A 19488-nucleotide genomic window follows, 5' to 3' on the forward strand; every position below is an offset into this window, starting at 1 on the left:
TGAGGCCCACACACGGCTCTGCCAGGACATCTCAGTCCTGCCCTGCAGAGCACCTCCTGTTCCAGCACTGAGGCCCACACACGGCTCTGCCAGGACATCTCAGTCCTGCCCTGCAGAGCACCTCCTGTTCCAGCACTGAGGCCCACACACGGCTCTGCCAGGACATCTCAGACCTGCCCTGCAGACCACCTCCTGTTCCATTACTGAACCCCACACACAGCTCTGCCAGGACATCTCAGTCCTACCCACACTACAGAGCACCTGCTGTTCAGTACTGAGACCCACACACAGCTCTGCCAGGACATCTCAGTCCTGCCTCCCTACAGAACACCTGCTGTTCAGTACTGAGACCCACACACAGCTCTGCCAGGACATCTCAGTCCTGCCTCCCTACAGAACACCTGCTGTTCAGTACTGAGACCCACACACAGCTCTGCCAGGACATCTCAGTCCTGCCTCCCTACAGAACCCCCTTTGGTTCCAGTACTGGACCCCACACACAGCTCTGCCTTTGCAGCTCAGTCCTGCCCTCTCTCTCTCTCTCTTCTGGCTGTCCTATGCTTGGATGAGAGGCCTTCTAAGCCTAGAGTTGTCTGTTTTGTTTCAGAGACTCCTCCCCCCGGCTCCTCGAAGGCCTCCACCATCGATTCCTCCAAGCTCCAGACCTACGAAAGCTCCCATAGCGGGCTCCGGCATCACCACAGAAATGGTAAGGAGAGGGCTCAGCGTGAGCGGTGGGGGGAGGGGTGGAGGTCTATGTGACGCAACAGAAGAGTGACGTTAAGGAGCTATGAACCAAGCTCCAGTTTGTCTGTTTAAGTTCTTTACGTTGTTTGTTGCATGTTCTCTATAGAGCAAACCTGCCACCTTAGGACACTTCGGAGCGCTCTAAGAGTGTGTAGATCAGTGATGGCTGCTTCAGAACAGGGGTGGTGGGGCACTTGAATTAAAAAAAAGTAAAAAAAATAAATGTTCCTTTTCCGCTGCATTGCCGCACGCCTCACGCCGCCACACGCCTCTCCTCCGTCCTCGGTCTGCTGGAAGCATCGTGATTGGTCTGAACACCCTGTTTGGATGCTCAGGCAGTGCCTTGGAGCCTGGGCATGTTTTCCACGGGGCTGTGCAACACATCCCAATAGAGAACGTACCAATTGCCGTTGATATTTTGGACGGCCCTCGAGGGCTGGCCAAACCGTCATGTGCACTTAGGGGAGTGCAAACCACTCCTCCCCTGCTCTGGCGTCTCAGAGCCTAGCCCCGCCCAACTCCCGCATAGATAAATAACATGATAACAATGTACTTTTAGGATCATTTTATTTTTTGCACTGCAGAGATCGCAATGGGGCGACACTCCTCTGCCTTAGCGGAGGAGCCGCCACTGGTTTACATACGGAAATGCCACAGTGAGCAAGGTGAGCAGCGCGCACCAAGGGCTATGCACTCGAAGGCGATGCACTTGCTTGGTGACCTCTGATCCACTCTCAATGACCCACAAAAGGTCATAGCGCAGCATCCTCAATATATATCTGTTATAATCCATAATCTATTTCTGTGCATAATTTAGGTTGCTAAATATTCAGCTTGTTAAGTTTGTACCATGCGCTAGCACAATACTGGTTATGATATGTATTCTTATATATGACGTTATCAAGCACTTGGTATCTTCCTCCACCCCTCCCTCTCCTTCCCCTTTGGAACGTTCCTTGTCCCTGAAGGCTGCTTTGGAATGTTGACAGTGAGGCAGACTGAACATGAAGAGAGCGATGTGATGAAGTGTCCTGTTACCCTGGTGGCACAGTGGAGGCCGTGAATAAAGAAGGAGTTTACTCAGCTACGTTTCTGGTATTCCTTTTAACAAAATCAATTTCACGGGGCCAGGAGCATGTTGCAGTGAAGTGAGCTTTGGTCCAGGTCTATTTAGTGCAAATGCCCTGATGAAGGCTCTGGTCACTGCACAAGTGATACAAGCAGCTTTGGCAGGCGCCAATTGTTTCGGTTGAGTTCACCATAGGTGGGAGTTGGGCGCTTACAGACGTTAACATAACCAGCCCTTTCCGGCTCTCTCCCTGTGCTCAGTTGCCACATTCTGTCAACCGCGGACCTCTGTGTGATCCCGAAGTCTACAAGTGATGTATTATCTTAGTGAGAGAGATAGACCTCTTTCTTATACTGTCTTCACTTTGGCTGATATGACTTGGGCATTTTAGGGGCAGATGTGGATTTGTAAAATAGTCCTGATGGCTTTGAACCATTGTCTGTCATAAGTTAGTTGGGTTTGACTTCTTGAGTTACTGTGCTTATAGCTGAGCCACGCCCACTGAGTCTCATAGGATGCTGTTCCTTGTCCTGACAGATTTCAGTTGAATGGTAGGCACCAGTACTTAATTTTGTAAGTGCAGGGATCCAATGCTTTATTTTATTTGAGAGCCCGTCATCAGTGCCGACGAATGTCGAGGTAGCCGACTACCAAAGATGCTGATTTTTGGTTCCACCTTACATCTCTTTCTTCCTCAACCCCATACTCTCTGTCTGCTTATCGCACCCCTATAGTCCTTTTTCATTCCTCGTTCTCCATTTGTTGCTGTTTTCCTTTCTTTCTCTTCCCATCCCTTGCTCCATTTTATGCCTTACCCTTGCTCTGGGTCAAAGTCTTATGATGCAAAATATGTCCTGTTCTTCAAACATGGAAGTCTGTGCCCACAACGTGCAACCTCTAGCACAAGCTAAGCACTTTTGGCCACCAGTTGACACTTCTGTAGCCTTATCAGCCAGAAGGAAGAGGACTTGTTCATCTTCATAATCCTATTCTGATGGAGAAGATATGAGGGTTTACACTCACTACATTACATCCGCTACATCTTGGGCCACTGCATCATGCGATAATACAGGAATATTAAGATAAGGGTACCAATATGGGTTAAGTGGGTTAAGAGTTAAAAGGTAATTAAGAGAGGATGAGGGTTACTAATTAAAAATGGCCAGCCTCCCACAAGATGTTGTATTGTTCCATGATTTACTCCCTCCGGTATTGTGCTTCACTATGTCCAAACCACACAAAAAGAGAGGAGGGTGGACCACTGTATGTCCCTCCGCAAAATGAAATCTATCACATGAACGGGTGCGATAGCATCCATCGGGGCGTAAGAGAAACAAACATTCTCTATCTTGTTACCTAACAATTCTAGGAACAGACGGGAACCAAAGAGTTTGTGGACTCTGCTGCATTTGTGAAGAAAGTCATCCTTTAACACCTTGGCTGCTATGGGTTTTCCCGCTGGGTGCTGCAATGTCAAGATCCCCATTATTCATGACAAAGCCAGCTCGTCATAAGCGCAGGGCAGGTAACACCCATGACGAGCTGGCTTTGTCATTAGCGTCGAAGGGGTTAAGGAAGAGGAAACTTCACACACATAATAGTGTCATGCTTCCTCATCGGCATCCTCTTCCCACCCCAGTAGGTAAATACCACCAGGACGGACTCAACCTCCTCGAAGACTTGAATGAAAGGAGGGAGTGCTTGAATAAGGTTAACTGGACAAAGACGGGATTCAGATTTTATTTAAATTGCCTTGGTGTTACCAGGTTATTACCCTTATTCAAAGGGACACTAGGTATCTCTAAAAACAATCTTGAATGGGTAAAATTAGGGCAATGGCTCAAACACGTTCCTCATCTGTCAACATGTTTCTGCCCAATGAGGATAGCCAAAACGGTCTGGTGCATTCTTCAGGGCTTATGGATCCCTTCCGAAGTATCTGTGGTTTCTAACAGTCACTAGAATTAAATAATAATTAAGATGTAGACTACCTTTAAACCCAGGTGATTCCTACCTGGTTCAGGATCTAGTGTTGAATAAACTGCCTAGACCTTAGGGGATACTGGCTTCCGAGTCTCGAAGGGGTGGTGTCCTTTGTAGTCACACATTCGTCAAAAGGTTACTTACCTGTATGCCACTCCTGACCTTGTGATAGGCACTTCTCTATGTAGCGGCTTTCGATATTGTGACATACATCCAATATCAGACTTTTTCAAGTGCTACAGATCTTTCTTGCATATATCTGGGGCTATAAAAAAATATGATGTTACAGTTTTCCTCAATCCCTGGCATTATGTAATAATTTGCTACAGGAGTTCCCCATTCCTTGCCACAATTGTTTAGTGGGGATAAACTCTGCTGTAGACAAAGTAAAGAGCAATCCTGTCCAACGAGGAGTTTGGATAACTTGCATCTTTCTCTGCTTATTAAACATGTCAGCTCCTGGTGGGCTTTGCTGCCTGGACATTTTTTTCTGTATTTAACCTGATAGGGTGAACTCTGCATGGCCTCTGTTTGCTGCAGTGAAAGGCTGGGACTGCAAGACTGAAAGAGCTCCTTGAGAGCTTTTTCTGGAAATGTTTCCTATATGTATCATCTATATGTTTTCAATTCTGCTCTATATGTGCTACAGGTTATACATTCCTAATTGGTTCCTAATTGGTTCCCCAAGATATGGTTCCGTAATGAGACATAACATTGGGGGTACCGAAATCAATATAAGCCGCCACATAATCCTTCAGTGCTTAATTTGTAAAAAACAAATAAAAGTCAGGGCTCTTGTCAGGCGACCACTGCAGCGTGCACCTAACGTTGCCCCTGCTACACTGCCAATGATAGTAACAACATAACTACTAACCATCACACTCCTATAAGTGTGTTAATTTGGACTATTATTGGCACCCAAAGCTGTAAGAATGGCTTAGGTGACAGGTTATAGTAATTTTTTATGTATATTGAATTAATAATTAACTACTGTTGTGCTCAGCTCTAAATTAGCCAGACAGCGCCACCTTGTGGCAGACTGTCACAAGCACCGTTGTTGACAATTATGTGCCGGTTCCAAGCACCGGAAACCACCAGCTCCAATTAACCGCTGTCCTACACAAGCTCACCACAGGATTCACGAGTCCTCACTATCCTTCCGCATATGCATGCTTCGTGCCATTAGAATTGGATATTGTTGATTCTTCTTTTCACTCCAATATGGCCCAGTGACAACCCACTCTCTAGTTAGATCAAGACTCAGCACATGTAATTATGTCCAGCATTCAGCACTCCCAGTCTCACAAGTTATGGCCGTTGTAGAAGCCTGTGCTGGGAGGATGCCCAGACTGAGGTCCGAACGAGCACAATTCTTATTAACGGTAAGCTCACAGCCATGGCCACCATGCAGCTTAAAGTAACATGGCCTTGGTGGCACAGAAAACACATGCACGATTCTTTCACTTTTTGTTCCTTTTAAGAAAACCAATTTGGTTCCTAGTTGTAGGTCCAGATTGGCTCTGATTATCTCTATTACAAACTTCAAAGTGTATTCATACACACCCTGTGCGTTAAGAAAACTCATTCGATCCTTAATGGTGACTTCCACTCCTGTCACCAAAGCGTTCTTAACAGGTCACCTCTAGGTTTATTGCAGATTATAAAAAGGGGTTATTTAGCGTTGTTGTGCCATAGAGCTTGCAAGTAAATTGAAATAAGCCCGGTCTGGGTATGTTTTGTTGTCCTATTACAGCCCTACACAGAGAGCACTAGCATTTATTGAACCTGCATGGATTGTAAAGCAAGGCTTCCTGCACCGTTTTCTCCACATGTTTTTAGGTACATTGCTCACTATCTGTTCCTGTGCGATCGTCCTGAGGAGGCCCTGACCAATTACGGGCCGAAACATGTCGACCATTATAACAAGAGTAGTCCCCCGCTTACATATATAAATCTGTGGGCTTTGTCCCTTTTGAATAAAAAAGTTGGACTGCACTACAAGCAGGCAGTCTTTGGTTATGCCAGGTGCAAATTGTGAATACCCCTTAGGTGTATTCCACACAAGAATTGTTCATGAGATTACCACCAGGAAAGAACACAAGGAGTGTATCAATCAGATTGTCAAAAAAAGGTTTTTGTAATTAAGATTTTTGTAGTATTCACGTAATAAATGTTGTTAATGAAATGCACTTTTATATGTGGGTAATCTAATATATACAAAGAAAAGGCTTATTGAATGGGCTTGCACAACTTTAGTCAGATTTGTGTGTTCAATAGTGATAATATTATGAAACCTGTTTAGGAGTTTGAATGATTACCAGTCTATTTGAAACTGCTTTGTTTAATTGTATAGCCCAGATTACATTAGAGTGCTATTGCCAGTTGCCCGCTACATCTGTTTCTCTAGGTACACCTTGCAGGCCATTCCTCAGGCCCCACTGTCCATGTTGGTACATCTACCACTGCCTATGTGATGGATGCACCGGGTTACAGAATATAGGAATCTCTGTGTGACTGAGACATAGGTTGGGTGGCTTCTCTCCAAAGACTCACTATGCAGCTGCTCACTGCACCCTGCGTGCAACCGTACTGAGCCGCTCTTACATATCATGAATAGCCCAGCATTGCGTGTGCGGAGTTGCTTGTCCGCGTTGATGTTTAGTGGCGGCCCCTGCACCGCCTCCGCATTTTCTTGCGGTTCCTTGGTAAACAGCAGCACCGGGCTGTTGTTTACTGCGCTGACTGCCGCCAACTAGGAGGATGTAAGACAAACAGGAAGGGCTGTGAAACCTTGAGGGACCTTGGGCTTAGCCCTTCACACTGCCCTGCACACTAAACAAGAGCTGTGCAGAGGTGCTTGTGAATGACCATCATGTATTGGCACAGGCACTGGGGTTAAGAATCTGCAGCAAAATAGATCCTGTCCAACATAGTTTTACCTTCATGGACGCATCGAAGGGATGTGAACGCCGACAGCAAAGAGGCTGTGAGCCAGCAGAGGAGCTCCCCTGACTGTAGGGCACTGCCCCAAAGTCTTTATGTTCGCCCAAAGAAGTTACGGGCAAGTCCAGTGACTGGTGAAACCCCCTTGTTAAAGCAAAGCAGTTATTTGACCAATTTTACAATCCACTAAAGACAATATATGCAATTTTGGGACTTTTGAAATCCCTTTTCCAATGGTAGGTAGGGTGTTAGAATGTTGTTATTTCACAAAGCTAAATTGTAAACAATGGGCCTGATTCCCAAAGGTAAACTTTGACCAAAAGCCTAAGTTTACGACATTCGTTATTCTCAAAGATGAGTTACAAGTAGTATCTTTACGTCTGCATTTGGGCGGAATCTTCTTCCGCTCCAAGTGCGGAGATTACACTCTGGGTGTGGAGTGGAATCTCCACACTCAGGCGGATCTACGCCCCAAGTGCAGAGATTCCGCCACGAGTACGGACATAAAGATACTACTCGTAACTCACCTCTGTGAACACCAAAAGTCGTAAACTTAGACTTTTGGTCTAAGATTACCTTTGTGAATCGGGCCCAATAAATGAGACCACAGTGTCGAGGCATCATCTGTGGTGGATATTGTTATATACCATTGATGTCCCAACAGTATTTTATTCCTTTAGGATAACCTGGGTGCTCCCTATGTGCACTCTATTCTTCAAGATCAGTGACCACGAATAGTAAATGCTAACTCCAGGAAGTTGTAAATGGATTTCAACTCACGGTAATCACACTTCATTCTCTCAATGTCTTGTCAGATTCATGTCGCTCGAAGAGATTAGGGGCCTAATTTAGAGGCGCGCGGTACAGAACGAAACAGCAAAAAGTGTTTTACGCAGTGCTTCATTTGTGCCTGTGTTTTCCGGTGTTTGGCACCGGTACTTAATTGTAAACACTGGACCCTACTAATGAGTGTTTGTTATTTACAAACCCAGTTTATTAGTGGATCATTTACTTGTTTAATTTATCTTTAAAAAATATATAAAACGTGGACTGAAACCTGAAGTTTGAAGTGCACAAACTGCAGTTGCCCCATGAGGAATAAGTTGGGCCCTGGCACTTAATTTTTTGCAAATTAAGCACTGGTTGTACGATTCGTACACCTCTCCCCCTCCATGTTCTTGTTTTTAATGTCCTTCGCTTTGGCATCAAGGCGGCCCTCGGTCAGAGCTCAGATTGCACTTTTGGTCCCTGGGAAAATGTGTAGATTTTCATAAAATTACATATTTATTTGAGGCTAAAAATAGAGGTGCAGGATAATTCAAATCACTAAAATTCCCCAGTTGTTCTACAAACCCTTTATTTGAATATTCAGTTCATTTCCTGATTTTCAAAGGGTATTCTGTGGCGTATACTTGGATAGTTCGGAACTGCTTTGCTCTACCTTTTCTGCATGCGCCCTGAACCTTGCACAGCGGCTGAACGATTTGTATGTGGGACATCAGCTGTAAAGCGCATAGATACCACTGGATGTGCAGCCCATGCAGTGGCTTTTTTTCAAAAAGTGGTGGGACCTACACATTCTGCTGGTCACACGTATGACGGCATTTTTGCCAACAATACTGACGTCATGCTGATTAACCGCATCGCTGCGGCGGCTTTTCCCGCTGTGTGCGGCTATTTTTAAATTACCGCGTTACATGACGAGCTCAGCTCGTCATCAGCATACGAGCGCCGTAGCTGATGACGAGCTGAGCTCGTCATCAGCATCGAAGGGGTTAAAAGGTCTCCTCTTCCCTGGACTGATCACATGGCGATATACTTTAACATCAAGTTTACATAGTCATTTCAGCCTGTCACAAATAAATTAGCTAGTATAAAAATTAGATGATGGAATAAAGTCCAAGGGTTGGACTTAGAGCAGGCCCTAAACAGCTGTCCTCCCTTACAGGTCTCTGATAACAATGAGGTGGCCAACCAGTTTGATAACTGGCTAGCCGAGCTGGCAAATAAGGTGGTGCCCGAGAAAGTTATCAGATTAGGAAGATCCCAGGCAACATCGCCTTGGTATGGTCCTGAGCTGAAAAGACTGAAAGCCATCGGTAGGAAATCGGAACGCTTATGGAGAACTGATTATAGTAGAGAGCATAATGCCGCTTATAATATAACGCTGCAACAATATAAAGAGGCTATTATACAGGCTCAAACGACTTACTATACTGCAAAAATAGAGGCAGACAAAAACTCCTCTAAGGAGCAGTTTAAACCCATGCAATCGCTATCTTAACCACAACAGAGCACTTTATTCAGACCAGACCACACATTTTGCAACAAAATGGCAAACTTATTCCAAACGAAGGTACAATTGATCTATGATGACCTTCGGAATAATATGCAGGTAAATGAAAATGGACTAAATGTAATAATGACGGATAAGACTTTGCACTGTCATTTTAACAGATTCAGCGCGCTTACACCTAATGAAGTCAACAATATCCTTCTATCTACCAAATCAGGGTGCCCGAAGGATCCATGCCTACCGACCGTTATGCATCTGGTTTCTGGGTCTATAAGTAGACTCTTAACTCCCATCCTAAACCAAGTAACAGAGTCAGGGATTTATCCGTCGGCCTGGAAAAAAGCCTGCTTTAGACCAATTTTGAAAAAGCCGGCCTTTGATCCCTTGGTGGTCAAGAACTATCGACCTACCTCGTGTCTGCCGATTGCAGCCAAAATTCTTGAAAGGTCGATATACCAGGAGCTGACTGCATATCTAGATGTTAACAATCTGCTGGACTCAAGTCAGCATGGTTTCCAGTCGTGTCATTCGACAGAGTCTGCACTTGTCATGGCAAACGAGGAGATTCGGAGACAGGTAGATGGGGAGAAGGGCCATCCTCATCCTCCTAGACCTATCAGCAGCATATGACACTGTGAATCACACAGTGTTAGTGCAGCGGCTGAAGGCAGTGGGGATTGGGGACTCGGCTCTGTCCCTCCTCTCCTCATTTCTAGAGGCTAGGGAATAGACCATACAGTGGGGAAATCTACAATCTGAATCCTTCCTTCTCCCGTGTGGCGTGCCGCAGGGATCGGCACTGTCGCCAACTCTATTTAATATATACGTCACCCACTCGCCAGTCTCATCAGACAGCATGGTTTCTCGTTTGTGTCATATGCGGATGACTCACAGATTGTCATCTCTGTATCTGAACAGTCTGAGTCCACTGCCGCCAGTTTCCATGCTTGTCTGACTCACATCATGAGCTGGATGAGTTGTAACTAACTTAAAATCAACATGGTTAAGGACGGAGGTGATGGAGTTTGGCAACGGTCCGTCCCTGTGGAACCACACTTGATGGCCGATAGAGGCTGGTGAATGTTCCGTTCCAGCAGCCAAGGTCAAGAATCTGGGGTCATTTTTGGTGACCAACTTAGTTTTTCGGCCCAGATGAACCTTGTAACCTCCTCCTGTTTCTTTGTATTGAAGCTTCTTCGGAAGGTGTTCCCCTTTATTCCCCAGGAGCTAAGAAAAACAGTGGTAGTGGCCCTTGTCCTTTCACGCCTAGATTATTGCAATGCACTATTTATAGGCATTGACAAGGCGCAGAAGGCTAAATTGCAATCTATGCAAAATGCCGCTGCACGGCTATTATTAAATATCCCAAAAGGCCATCTACCTCTGCTGCCATCAGGTCATTGCACTGGCTCCCTGTACAGCAGCGAATGGAATTTAAAGCCTTGTGCCTGGTTCACAAGACACTTTATGGCAGAGGGGCAGCTGACTTCTGTAAATTCTTCCACTGGTCTACTCCTACGAGAAGCCTCAGATCCTCAAACGCGGGACGCATCTGTACCACCAAAGTTTGTAGACCCAGATGGAGAGGTAGGAGTTTATCACACTGAGCAGTTAGGCTATGGAACCAACTGCCCACCACTGTGAGACTCCAACCAAACAGGCTAATGTTCAGGAAACTGTTGAAAACTTGGCTGTTCCCCACAGTATAAAACGATCAGTGTAGTTTGTTTGCAGTCCCTCTACTTTCTCACCCCCTAGCGCCAAGACGCCTCGGCATTCGAGCTCTTTATAAATTCTATCTTATCCTATCCTAAACTTTTTACCGCCTATGGCGGTCCCTGCGTTTGCTGGCCCGCTACAGCCGCAGGTAAGGGGGGGAGGCCGGCCCCCTCAAAACTTGTGCTGTCCGGGCGGACCGCCCCCCTCTTGCTATGCCACCGAGCCCATTGGCATGAAAGCCCTGCCATATTTGCAAGATTATTGATAAGTAGGAGGGATGAAAGAGAACTGCAAAAGTGAAACATACATTGAGTGTAGGGTGGTGGAAGACATAAGCATGAGGTAGAATCAAGACTAGGCAATCGCGGTATTCAGCATCCCCGGCATCTGGCAGCGGGCTATACAGGGCGTAACACAGGTCCCTGCAGCCCACGCGGTGTGGGGGGCTCAAGCTCCAAGGGGCCCCCTCGGCACCGCATTCTGGCCAGGAAGCTCATGATTGAGCCCGGAGGGGGCCCCTCTACGTACCGTGCAGGGAGGCCCCTCTGTTTTCGTTACGCCAGTGGGGCTATAAGAACATAGTTTGCCGTCTGCACGTATTTACTTTTCAGGAACTAAGTGGTGGGCCTTATATAGCAGTCTCTCTTGTTTTTGCTTAGGAGGAGAGGAGTCAGGGACAGTGTTTTAAAGATGCCTCCTCAGGCAGAGGTTGCATGTTATAAGTATTACTTCATTCATTTATTACTCAGTGGCGTTTGGGTATCGACCGAGGACTAAGGGATTCGGACACTGGCACTTTAGTTGACAGTGTCCGATTTAGTAGGGAAATCTAGTGGCCAATCAGTGTTTTGCATCTTCTAGGTGCGCCATATATAGATGCTACACTGACACTCAGTGGCCAGTTACAGCATGGCACTCGATGAAGTCCTAGAGTGGACAGGAACCAGTGATGCAGTGACACCTAGTGGCCAGTCCCTGTACACCGCTGGCTGAGATCCTGAATGAAATTGACAGAAACAGGTGCAGCAAATATACACCGTGGAAAGCAAGAGTCCGATAGCGACTAAGGTGCTGCCAGGTACAGATGTGGCACAGTGCTACTTGGTGACAGTTAACAACATGGCATCAACTGAGATCTTTTGGAAGGAGGTGCTGGTGCAGCAGTGACCCCCACAGGCCAGTCACAGTATTGAGAGGAGGAGGCAGGCACAGCTGAAGCGGTGACATGGGTAGCAAACCCCTATATGGCTTTGGCGAAGCCTAGAAGCGAAAACAAGGATGAGAGGTGGAAAGCTTGCAAAAGTCTCGGCCACTGGAAATCGGCCTGGGGAGCATTACAGACTATCTTTTTTTCGCCTACTACTGCACTTCAGAGAGAGACCAGTCATATGCAAATCAGCCTTGGTCCTGTTCCAATAGGAATGGTCCAGTCCAACTATTATATCAGCACCACCCTGAACGTGCAACCAGAGGCCGGTTCTGATCCTGGGGAGAACCAAAATACACCCCTGAAGTAGTGAACCTAAGTGAAGGGCTACAGGAATTATGCAACGGGGAAGACCAAATTATGCGTCAGAGTTTGACTAAATTATGTGGCAAGATAATAATGCGACGTAATGAAGCACATGTTGTGTTTAGAGTTACTTCGTTATTTTGTCATCTTTACTCATGGTAATTTTGTCTGGGCACGGATTCCACCCGTTAGTACCAGTTTAAGACCAAATACAGCAATAAACAACTGAAAAATGAACACTGTTGCAAATGGCTTTCCATAGCACATGAATACACAACATTTGTAGTAACCCTTGATGCGATTGAGCTAGCACCATTCTTTTTTGTAGAAATATGCAGATTATTTGAGCAGACAAATTGATTGTGTAGCAAAGGCAGCAGATCAATAATTATGCGGAAAACGCCGGGGCAGATGAATCTCATAATTAAAGGGGCCTTGCCTAAGTGGAAAGTCACAATTTTGCCCTGGTCGTATTACTGGGTGCAGGAAGTTCATGTCGGTGTGGCAGTGACACCCAGAGCCCATGGAGAGTAAGGCACTGGCTTAGTTCCTGTATGTTGTAGGCAGACACTGATGCAACAGCGACGCCCAGCGGATAGTCACGGTATCGCACTAGCTGTGGCCCCGGATGAGCAGGGTGATCCCTATGTGACACCGATGCACGCACAGTCCAGCACGTTGGCTGAGTGGGTTTAAAGGACGCTGCCTCTTTAAATATTTAGTATAAGTACAAGCACGGGCTCCCGCAGTCAGGAAATAACAAGCAAGCAGAGGAAAAACGCCGGTGGCCTCCGGCTTCCGCTCCCTAAAAACAATCAAGGGGGCGGCTGACGGGTTTTTCCCTGGCTCCCTCAAGCACGGCTATTTTAGGACAAGCCCGACCCTTCTGTGGGGAGGAAAGGCAATTCAGGGGAACGTGATGTGGTGACGCACGCGTGGGGCCTTGTCTGAGCTCAGCACACCTCCCAAGCTTACTGCCCACCAAACGAGCCCTTAATCGTCGTCTCTGCGCATGGTCGGACCCTCGACCTTCTCCAATGGCCTACTGTCTCCCTCCACTTTTGCCTGGCTGGTCATCGGAGGTGGTCCAGGGAATCCGGGTTCAATGCTCACCTCAGCAGAGTCCTTAAGTTCTCCGGGCCCATGCGAGAGTAGCTCCTTCAGGCCAGATGTTTGCTTTTTATTCCGGGGCATGCCGTCTTAAATTGTTAAAGGAATAGTTAAGACTACATGTCCCAGAATGCAAAGTTAATACCTGGAATGGATGACCGTGGAATCTTCAGAGCGCTGTTTCGATTGCTCACTTGGGACGGCCGCTTCCCTTCATCCCGCATGTCCACTGCCCCCTCCCCCCCCCCCTCCCTCCTTCAGCCCTTCCCCATGGCTCCCATCAGGTCTGTTTGGGCCTGGGTGGTGAGCCTGGGACCCGCTGCTTCTCCTGACTCCTTCGACGGGCCTGGCCCAGGCGCAGCAGGAAGGGAGCCTTCCGGAACCGGCACCAAACACAGCCGCTCTGTCTGGGAGGCACAAAGGCGCAGTCCCTGCCAAGGCCCCGGCGCCCACCAGCGCGTACCGTCCGCTCCCAGAACGGCTGTCTGCAGCCCTCCGCCGCCCGGCTCTCCCCCTCCTTAATGGCTCTCATTTCCGTCTCGCTGCTTCTTTCTTTCATCCTGCTCATTAGGTTCCATTCTATTCCCCTCTTTGCTCTTGTTTTTGCTTCACGTAATGTCTCTTTATTCTATATTTCGCTCATCTACTTGCCCCACTGCCAAGTCCCACATCTTAGTTCACTTTTCGATTCTTTGCCTTCAGTGTTTTTTGTTGTTGTTTGTTTTTACATGTTTGCTTCTATCCCCCCTCATGCATCTTGTCTTCTTTCGTTTCATGCCCCCAATCTTCTTCTCTCACCTTAATTCTTTGGAGTTAAATGTTTTTTGTGTTTCTTTTCCATACCTGTTTCCCTCTTACTCTCTCTCATTATCTCTTCCCTCTCTTTTTATATCAGTCTTTTTCCTTTCTCTCATCTACCTCTCCTCTCTCATACCTTATGTGTCTGTCTACTATCACACCCGCCCCCTCGCCCCTCTGTCTTACTCGCGGCTCTTCTCTCTCCACCACCCACACTCCACCTCTCCACCCCTCAGTTTAGAGAGTATCTTAATGTAAGTGACAGTAACTGGGAAGGGCAAATTCTGCGGCAAAGGAACGCTTAGTGGCATGTTTTAGGGAATATTAGATGGAGGTGGTCTGTGGCATAGTGTTGATGAGTACATTTGCTCATCTGGTGCCTTGTTAATTTTGAGGCCATCTTCTGTGTGATGAGCATATTCTGTTTCACAGTAAATATGAGTTGCATGTTCCAATGGAATGTGATTTCATGTCCAAATTTGTGGCACAATACCACATGGAATATTTTCTAGTTAATTCATTGAAAATGTTCAAAGTGTCCACTCGTGACCCAGCCACAGTCGTGCCCTAATAAAATCAGAATACATTGACATTTGTCATCCGGGATCATTCATTGATTTTGTGAACTCTTTCCCCGCTCCCAGAAACTTCTTCTTCCAATCTCCTTTCGATCAGAACAACATTCATGACTGATTTAGAAAAACCGTGCCAGTGAAAATGCCATCCTTGAATCGCCTTTCAGAGACACTGCTCTGTGTCCCGAAATGTCGCCATTTCCCAGTGTGAAATGCTTGTGTTATGCAATGTTGCTGAGCTTTTTCGATGTTCACTTCTCTCTTTTGTTTTCCCAGACACAACGATCTCCAGAAATACCATAAACGATGGCTACTGGTGCAAGATTGCCTACTGGGAACACCGTGCCCGTGTTGGCTGCCTCTACGCTGTTCACGAGCCGTCCATCCAGATCTTCAGCGACCTGCCGAAGGGCAATGGCTTCTGCCTCGGCCATCTCGGTATTGGGGCTCGCAGCGATACGGTGCGCCGAACCCGGGGAAAAATCGGTCAGGGCCTGCTACTGAGTCAGGAGCAAGATGGCGTCTGGGCCTACAACCGCAGTGAACATCCCATCTTCGTCAATGCCCCCACGCTAACGTCAAGCAGCCAACGCAACCTGGCGGTGCACAAGGTGCTGCCTGGCTACTCCATGAAGGTCTTCGACGCCGATAGATCGCCTGCACATCGCAGCGCCTTCAGTCCCGGAGATGGGCCCTGTGACCCTGACAGCGCCCGCATCAGCTTTGCCAAAGGTTGGGGGCCGCGCTACTCCAGGCAGTTTATCACCTCCTGTCCCTGCTGGCTGGAGATATTACTAAACAGACCTGGTTGAGAGAGAATCCACTGTAGAGGAGGCTACGCAAGAGTAATCTACTTACCTCCAAGACGCCATGGCTGGTACACCCACTCCAGAGCATGGATCGAACCATTCTATAAGAAAATAGTTGGATAAACCCCTACGTCTCCATGACCCCTACAAAGCGAACACAAGCTATTTCATTACAAGATCCACAAATAGAACTGTAGTTATTCGTTCAGTTGTCAAGTCTTCAGCCATTCCATTTCCATTTCTGCTCAGATGTCAGCCGTGACATTACAATCTCTCGTTGAATCAAGTACCAGCCATTCCATCATCAATTCTCCAGATCACCTACTCGTCATACCATGGCACACTTTAGAAAGCTGGCACCAGTTATTTCATTCGCAGCTCTACAAATTGTATCTTAGTTGCCCAGTCCATTTCTAGGTCTACAAGTGGAACTCTGGGCATTCCATTCCCTAATGTGGAAATCTGATACCTTGCATTCCATGGCCATATTCAGTCATTCCATCATTTACTTTGCAAGTTGGACTCTGGTGATTTCGTCGCCAAATCTACAAAGCGGAGATCATGATTCCATCACAGTTCTAGAAAATGGACCTCATTCGTCCCTATACCCACTCTGTAAATCACAATGTAGGCATTCTGTTGACTGCGTTGCAAATCTGACCACAGTCGTTCATCGGCCCACTCTGCACATGGAATCCCCATCACTGCTTCACAACCTCTACAAGTCGAATGCCAAAAGTGTCTTGAATGCAGTCTTCAATTGAACCACAGGCATTCGGTGGCCAACTCAGCAAAGGGAATAACCAGTCGTTGCATCGCCACCTCTACTTGCCGAACCCCAAAAATGTCATGACTTCACTCTTCAAATCGGACCATGGTAAAAGGACAACTTTCTCTATAAGGTCAGGGTTTTCATTTGGATGAAAAAGGCAAAGGGCCTATGAAAGGGGCGTGGCCAAATAAATGCAGCTATGAATCCATGGAAGAGGGCATGGCCTGTGTGATTAAGTGCATAGCAAAATCATGTGAACTAAAATCATGTGCTTCACACAGTGTGCCGGCTAACTAGCATTTGAGTGCCTCTCTAAGAGCTTTCTGTTATTGCTTTCAGAAATATCACACAAAAGGGACATGTGCCTAAAACAAGCAAGGCCTATTGCCTTTGTCAGTGTTTGCTAACAATATCAGATGAATGAGTATCAACAAAAATCTTGCTGTCAGTAATTAAAGTTGAAACTGTTTTAATTCTAGTGGTCTTCAGAGGGTCGCAACCACTCATGCTGTCTACGCCAGTTTCCCCTGAGGCCTCACTGTGAGACACTGGCACTCTTTTGCCATGTCTTGATGAAATCCTTCATCTGCCCATTTCACGCCAGATCTCTTTCCTGCTTCACAACCTCTTGTCAATCTCTCCTCTATGTACGTCCTTGCATCCCCTTCACTCTACCATCCCCTACACACACAACTCACCCATTCACCTGTTTTTACACTCTGCATTTTCTTTTACTTTCGACCTGTCAGTATTTCAGCAGCTTTGTTCCTCTTCACATTTTTTAAAATATAATCATAATTACAATTGGCACATGGCACCATTTTTCTGTGTGCTCTGCAGTGATGTCAACGATTGGATGACCATGTATTCCGAACACCTTTATTGCCCATTGACGGGCACGGTGAGAACCTTGCAATGTCTTCAGCCTCAACTCCAGAGCTCTGAATCGTGGTCTGTTATAAACACCCACCCACTACCTGGACTCGCACAGGCACTCAAAGGTGATCTTGTTCACCGTCCGCATAAACCAAGTCATATGCGGCATTAAAAAAAGCAAGAGAAAAGCAACATTCTGCAAAAAGTAAATAGCCATATGGAAATAAATTAAGTAAAACATTTGAAACGCAAACAGGCCTAACATGCTTGGTATGGATTGCCTTAATGGTTTTTACAGCAACTGAGATATTGATGTTGAGAAATCAATCACTGTTTTTGTCCTGCAATGAACAACAACATGTGCCCGAAAGGGACCATTTCAAAGTCTGTTTTATATTACTGTTGGCTCTGAGACCCAAAAGGACACATCCCACTTAAAACCCTATGTAAGCGTAACCCCCAAAATTCTATTACTTGCTCTCAAATAGGACCGCAGTCATTCCTTTACCCACTCTGATATTTGGATCACACTTATTCGACGATGCGCCTTACAAATACGACACTGGTTTGATGTTTGCGGACTATGGAAATTGGAAACTTTACTTTCCCTGCACCACTTACAAGCCGGACACCAGCCAATGCCTCGTGTGCATCCCGTGCTGATAGTACCGCTGCTGCAGGCTGTATCCCTCAAAGCCTGGGGGGCCATGGTCCATGACGTTTTGGAAGGAAGTGGAAAGCGCATGGATTGTACAGTACAGTCAACAATGGTGGGAGAGGAATTTATGTAACGTAAGGCTACTATTCTGGGAGATATTCCTTTTTTAGAGAGGTAAATGCAGCCACAGTGACCAATTTGGGAGTAAACTGCTTTCCCAGCAAAACAAAATGGAAGTCTCTAATAAGGTGTGGTGCCCAGTGTAAGCAACTGACGTATGTTTTCAATTTTGAGATTAAAATAGAAGCGACTGGAGCCAGTAAGATTTATGTGAGTCCTAATCTGTCAATGAGAGCATAGTGATAGACCCGGAGAGACACAGAAAGGGGGAAAAATAGACTTCTGAAAGATTAAAATATTTTTAGAGTCTCCAAATCTGAAGCCATAATTCATACAGTTACAATCTAGGAACATGTCATTGGCTCAAGGTTATTTTTTCTCTTTTCCTGCATTTAAAAATGTTGTTGCACCCCCGGCTCGGAAGGGGATAGAAGGCAGGCTTTTCAGAAGCTTTTGAGGCGCTCAGGTCATAAATGAAATGCAGAGCCAGTCTCTGGGTTGATTGCAATACTTTGTAGCAGTTAAGGATACTTGCCTTATTGAGAATATATCACAAAAACTGATTTCTAGTGACATATTTAGCAGTGTCAGCAAGAGGCCCTGAAAATTGAAGAGCCCGGGGCAGATAACCTGAGCAGTGCCCCCTTTGTGAAGATCCTGGTAATGTCTGAATGTCAGGTTCTGGCGCCCTATTGAACGGCACAGTCTTGGTTAAGGGGTATTACTAATGATTACCATTAGGCGGCAGTAGTGCCACACGTATGCTCATTAAGAAGGCTCAAACACTGCTTTTCGTGTATTCTCACACCAAAGTTATTATCAGGAAATAAACGAGGAGACCAAATGGAAGTATGAGATTGTGCAGCTGTGGCGTTTTTCTCATTACTATCGATTTGTCACATAATCCATCATTTGCTACAGAATTCGCAGATTTTAACAAAAAAATTGTTTCTAGCTCAATTAGTTCAAAACTTACTAAAAACACACTAACATGCTGCAGTGCAGTGATGGGCCATTCGTAAGGGTTGACTGGCCACCTTTGTGGTGTTTATTGATATATTTGGGTGTTAAACTGGTACTAATGAGGTGCAACCAATGCCCAGACAATGTTTTCAAGATCAGAAATTACAAACTAATGAAGTCATACTTTCACAAATTGTGCAGAATTACACCACATAATTTGCCCTTTCTTGCTGCATAATTTACTCAACCCTGCCTCTTAATTTGGCCCAACTCTGCTGCATAATTCCAGTGGCCATGGATATAAGCAGAGCTGTTGCTTTCGGAAACCAGTGCTCCTTTTGCGGGCATTAGTGTGCAACCTGCAGGACACACCTTCGAATTCAGCTGTGAATGGCTTCTATTGAGGTGTTTTATATCGAAGCCTCACAGGCAAATCAGTTTGTGGTGCGCTTTGCATACATTGGCTCCGGTCAATATCACCATCTTAACCAATCCGAGCTACGGAAACAACACTGCCAGTCTAACAATAAAAACTTT

The 19488-nt window shown here is 46.2% G+C and overlaps 1 protein-coding gene across 1 annotated transcript in view; it reads left to right on the plus strand.

The window, feature by feature from the left end:
• Positions 1 to 19194, plus strand: part of LOC147673505 (SMAD family member 6-like) — a 55966-nt gene extending 36772 nt beyond the window's left edge. Inside the window, exons 3-4 of the mRNA XM_086947371.1 lie at positions 608 to 709; positions 15030 to 19194. Of these exons, the coding sequence (XP_086803497.1) occupies positions 608 to 709; positions 15030 to 15565 (638 nt within the window). The 3' untranslated portion in view covers positions 15566 to 19194. The remainder of the gene's footprint in view (positions 1 to 607; positions 710 to 15029) is intronic.
• Positions 19195 to 19488: the final 294 nt, after the last annotated feature.

Source organism: Lissotriton vulgaris, chromosome 12 (genome assembly GCF_964263255.1).
Source record: "Lissotriton vulgaris chromosome 12, aLisVul1.2, whole genome shotgun sequence".
NCBI lineage: Eukaryota > Metazoa > Chordata > Amphibia > Caudata > Salamandridae > Lissotriton > Lissotriton vulgaris.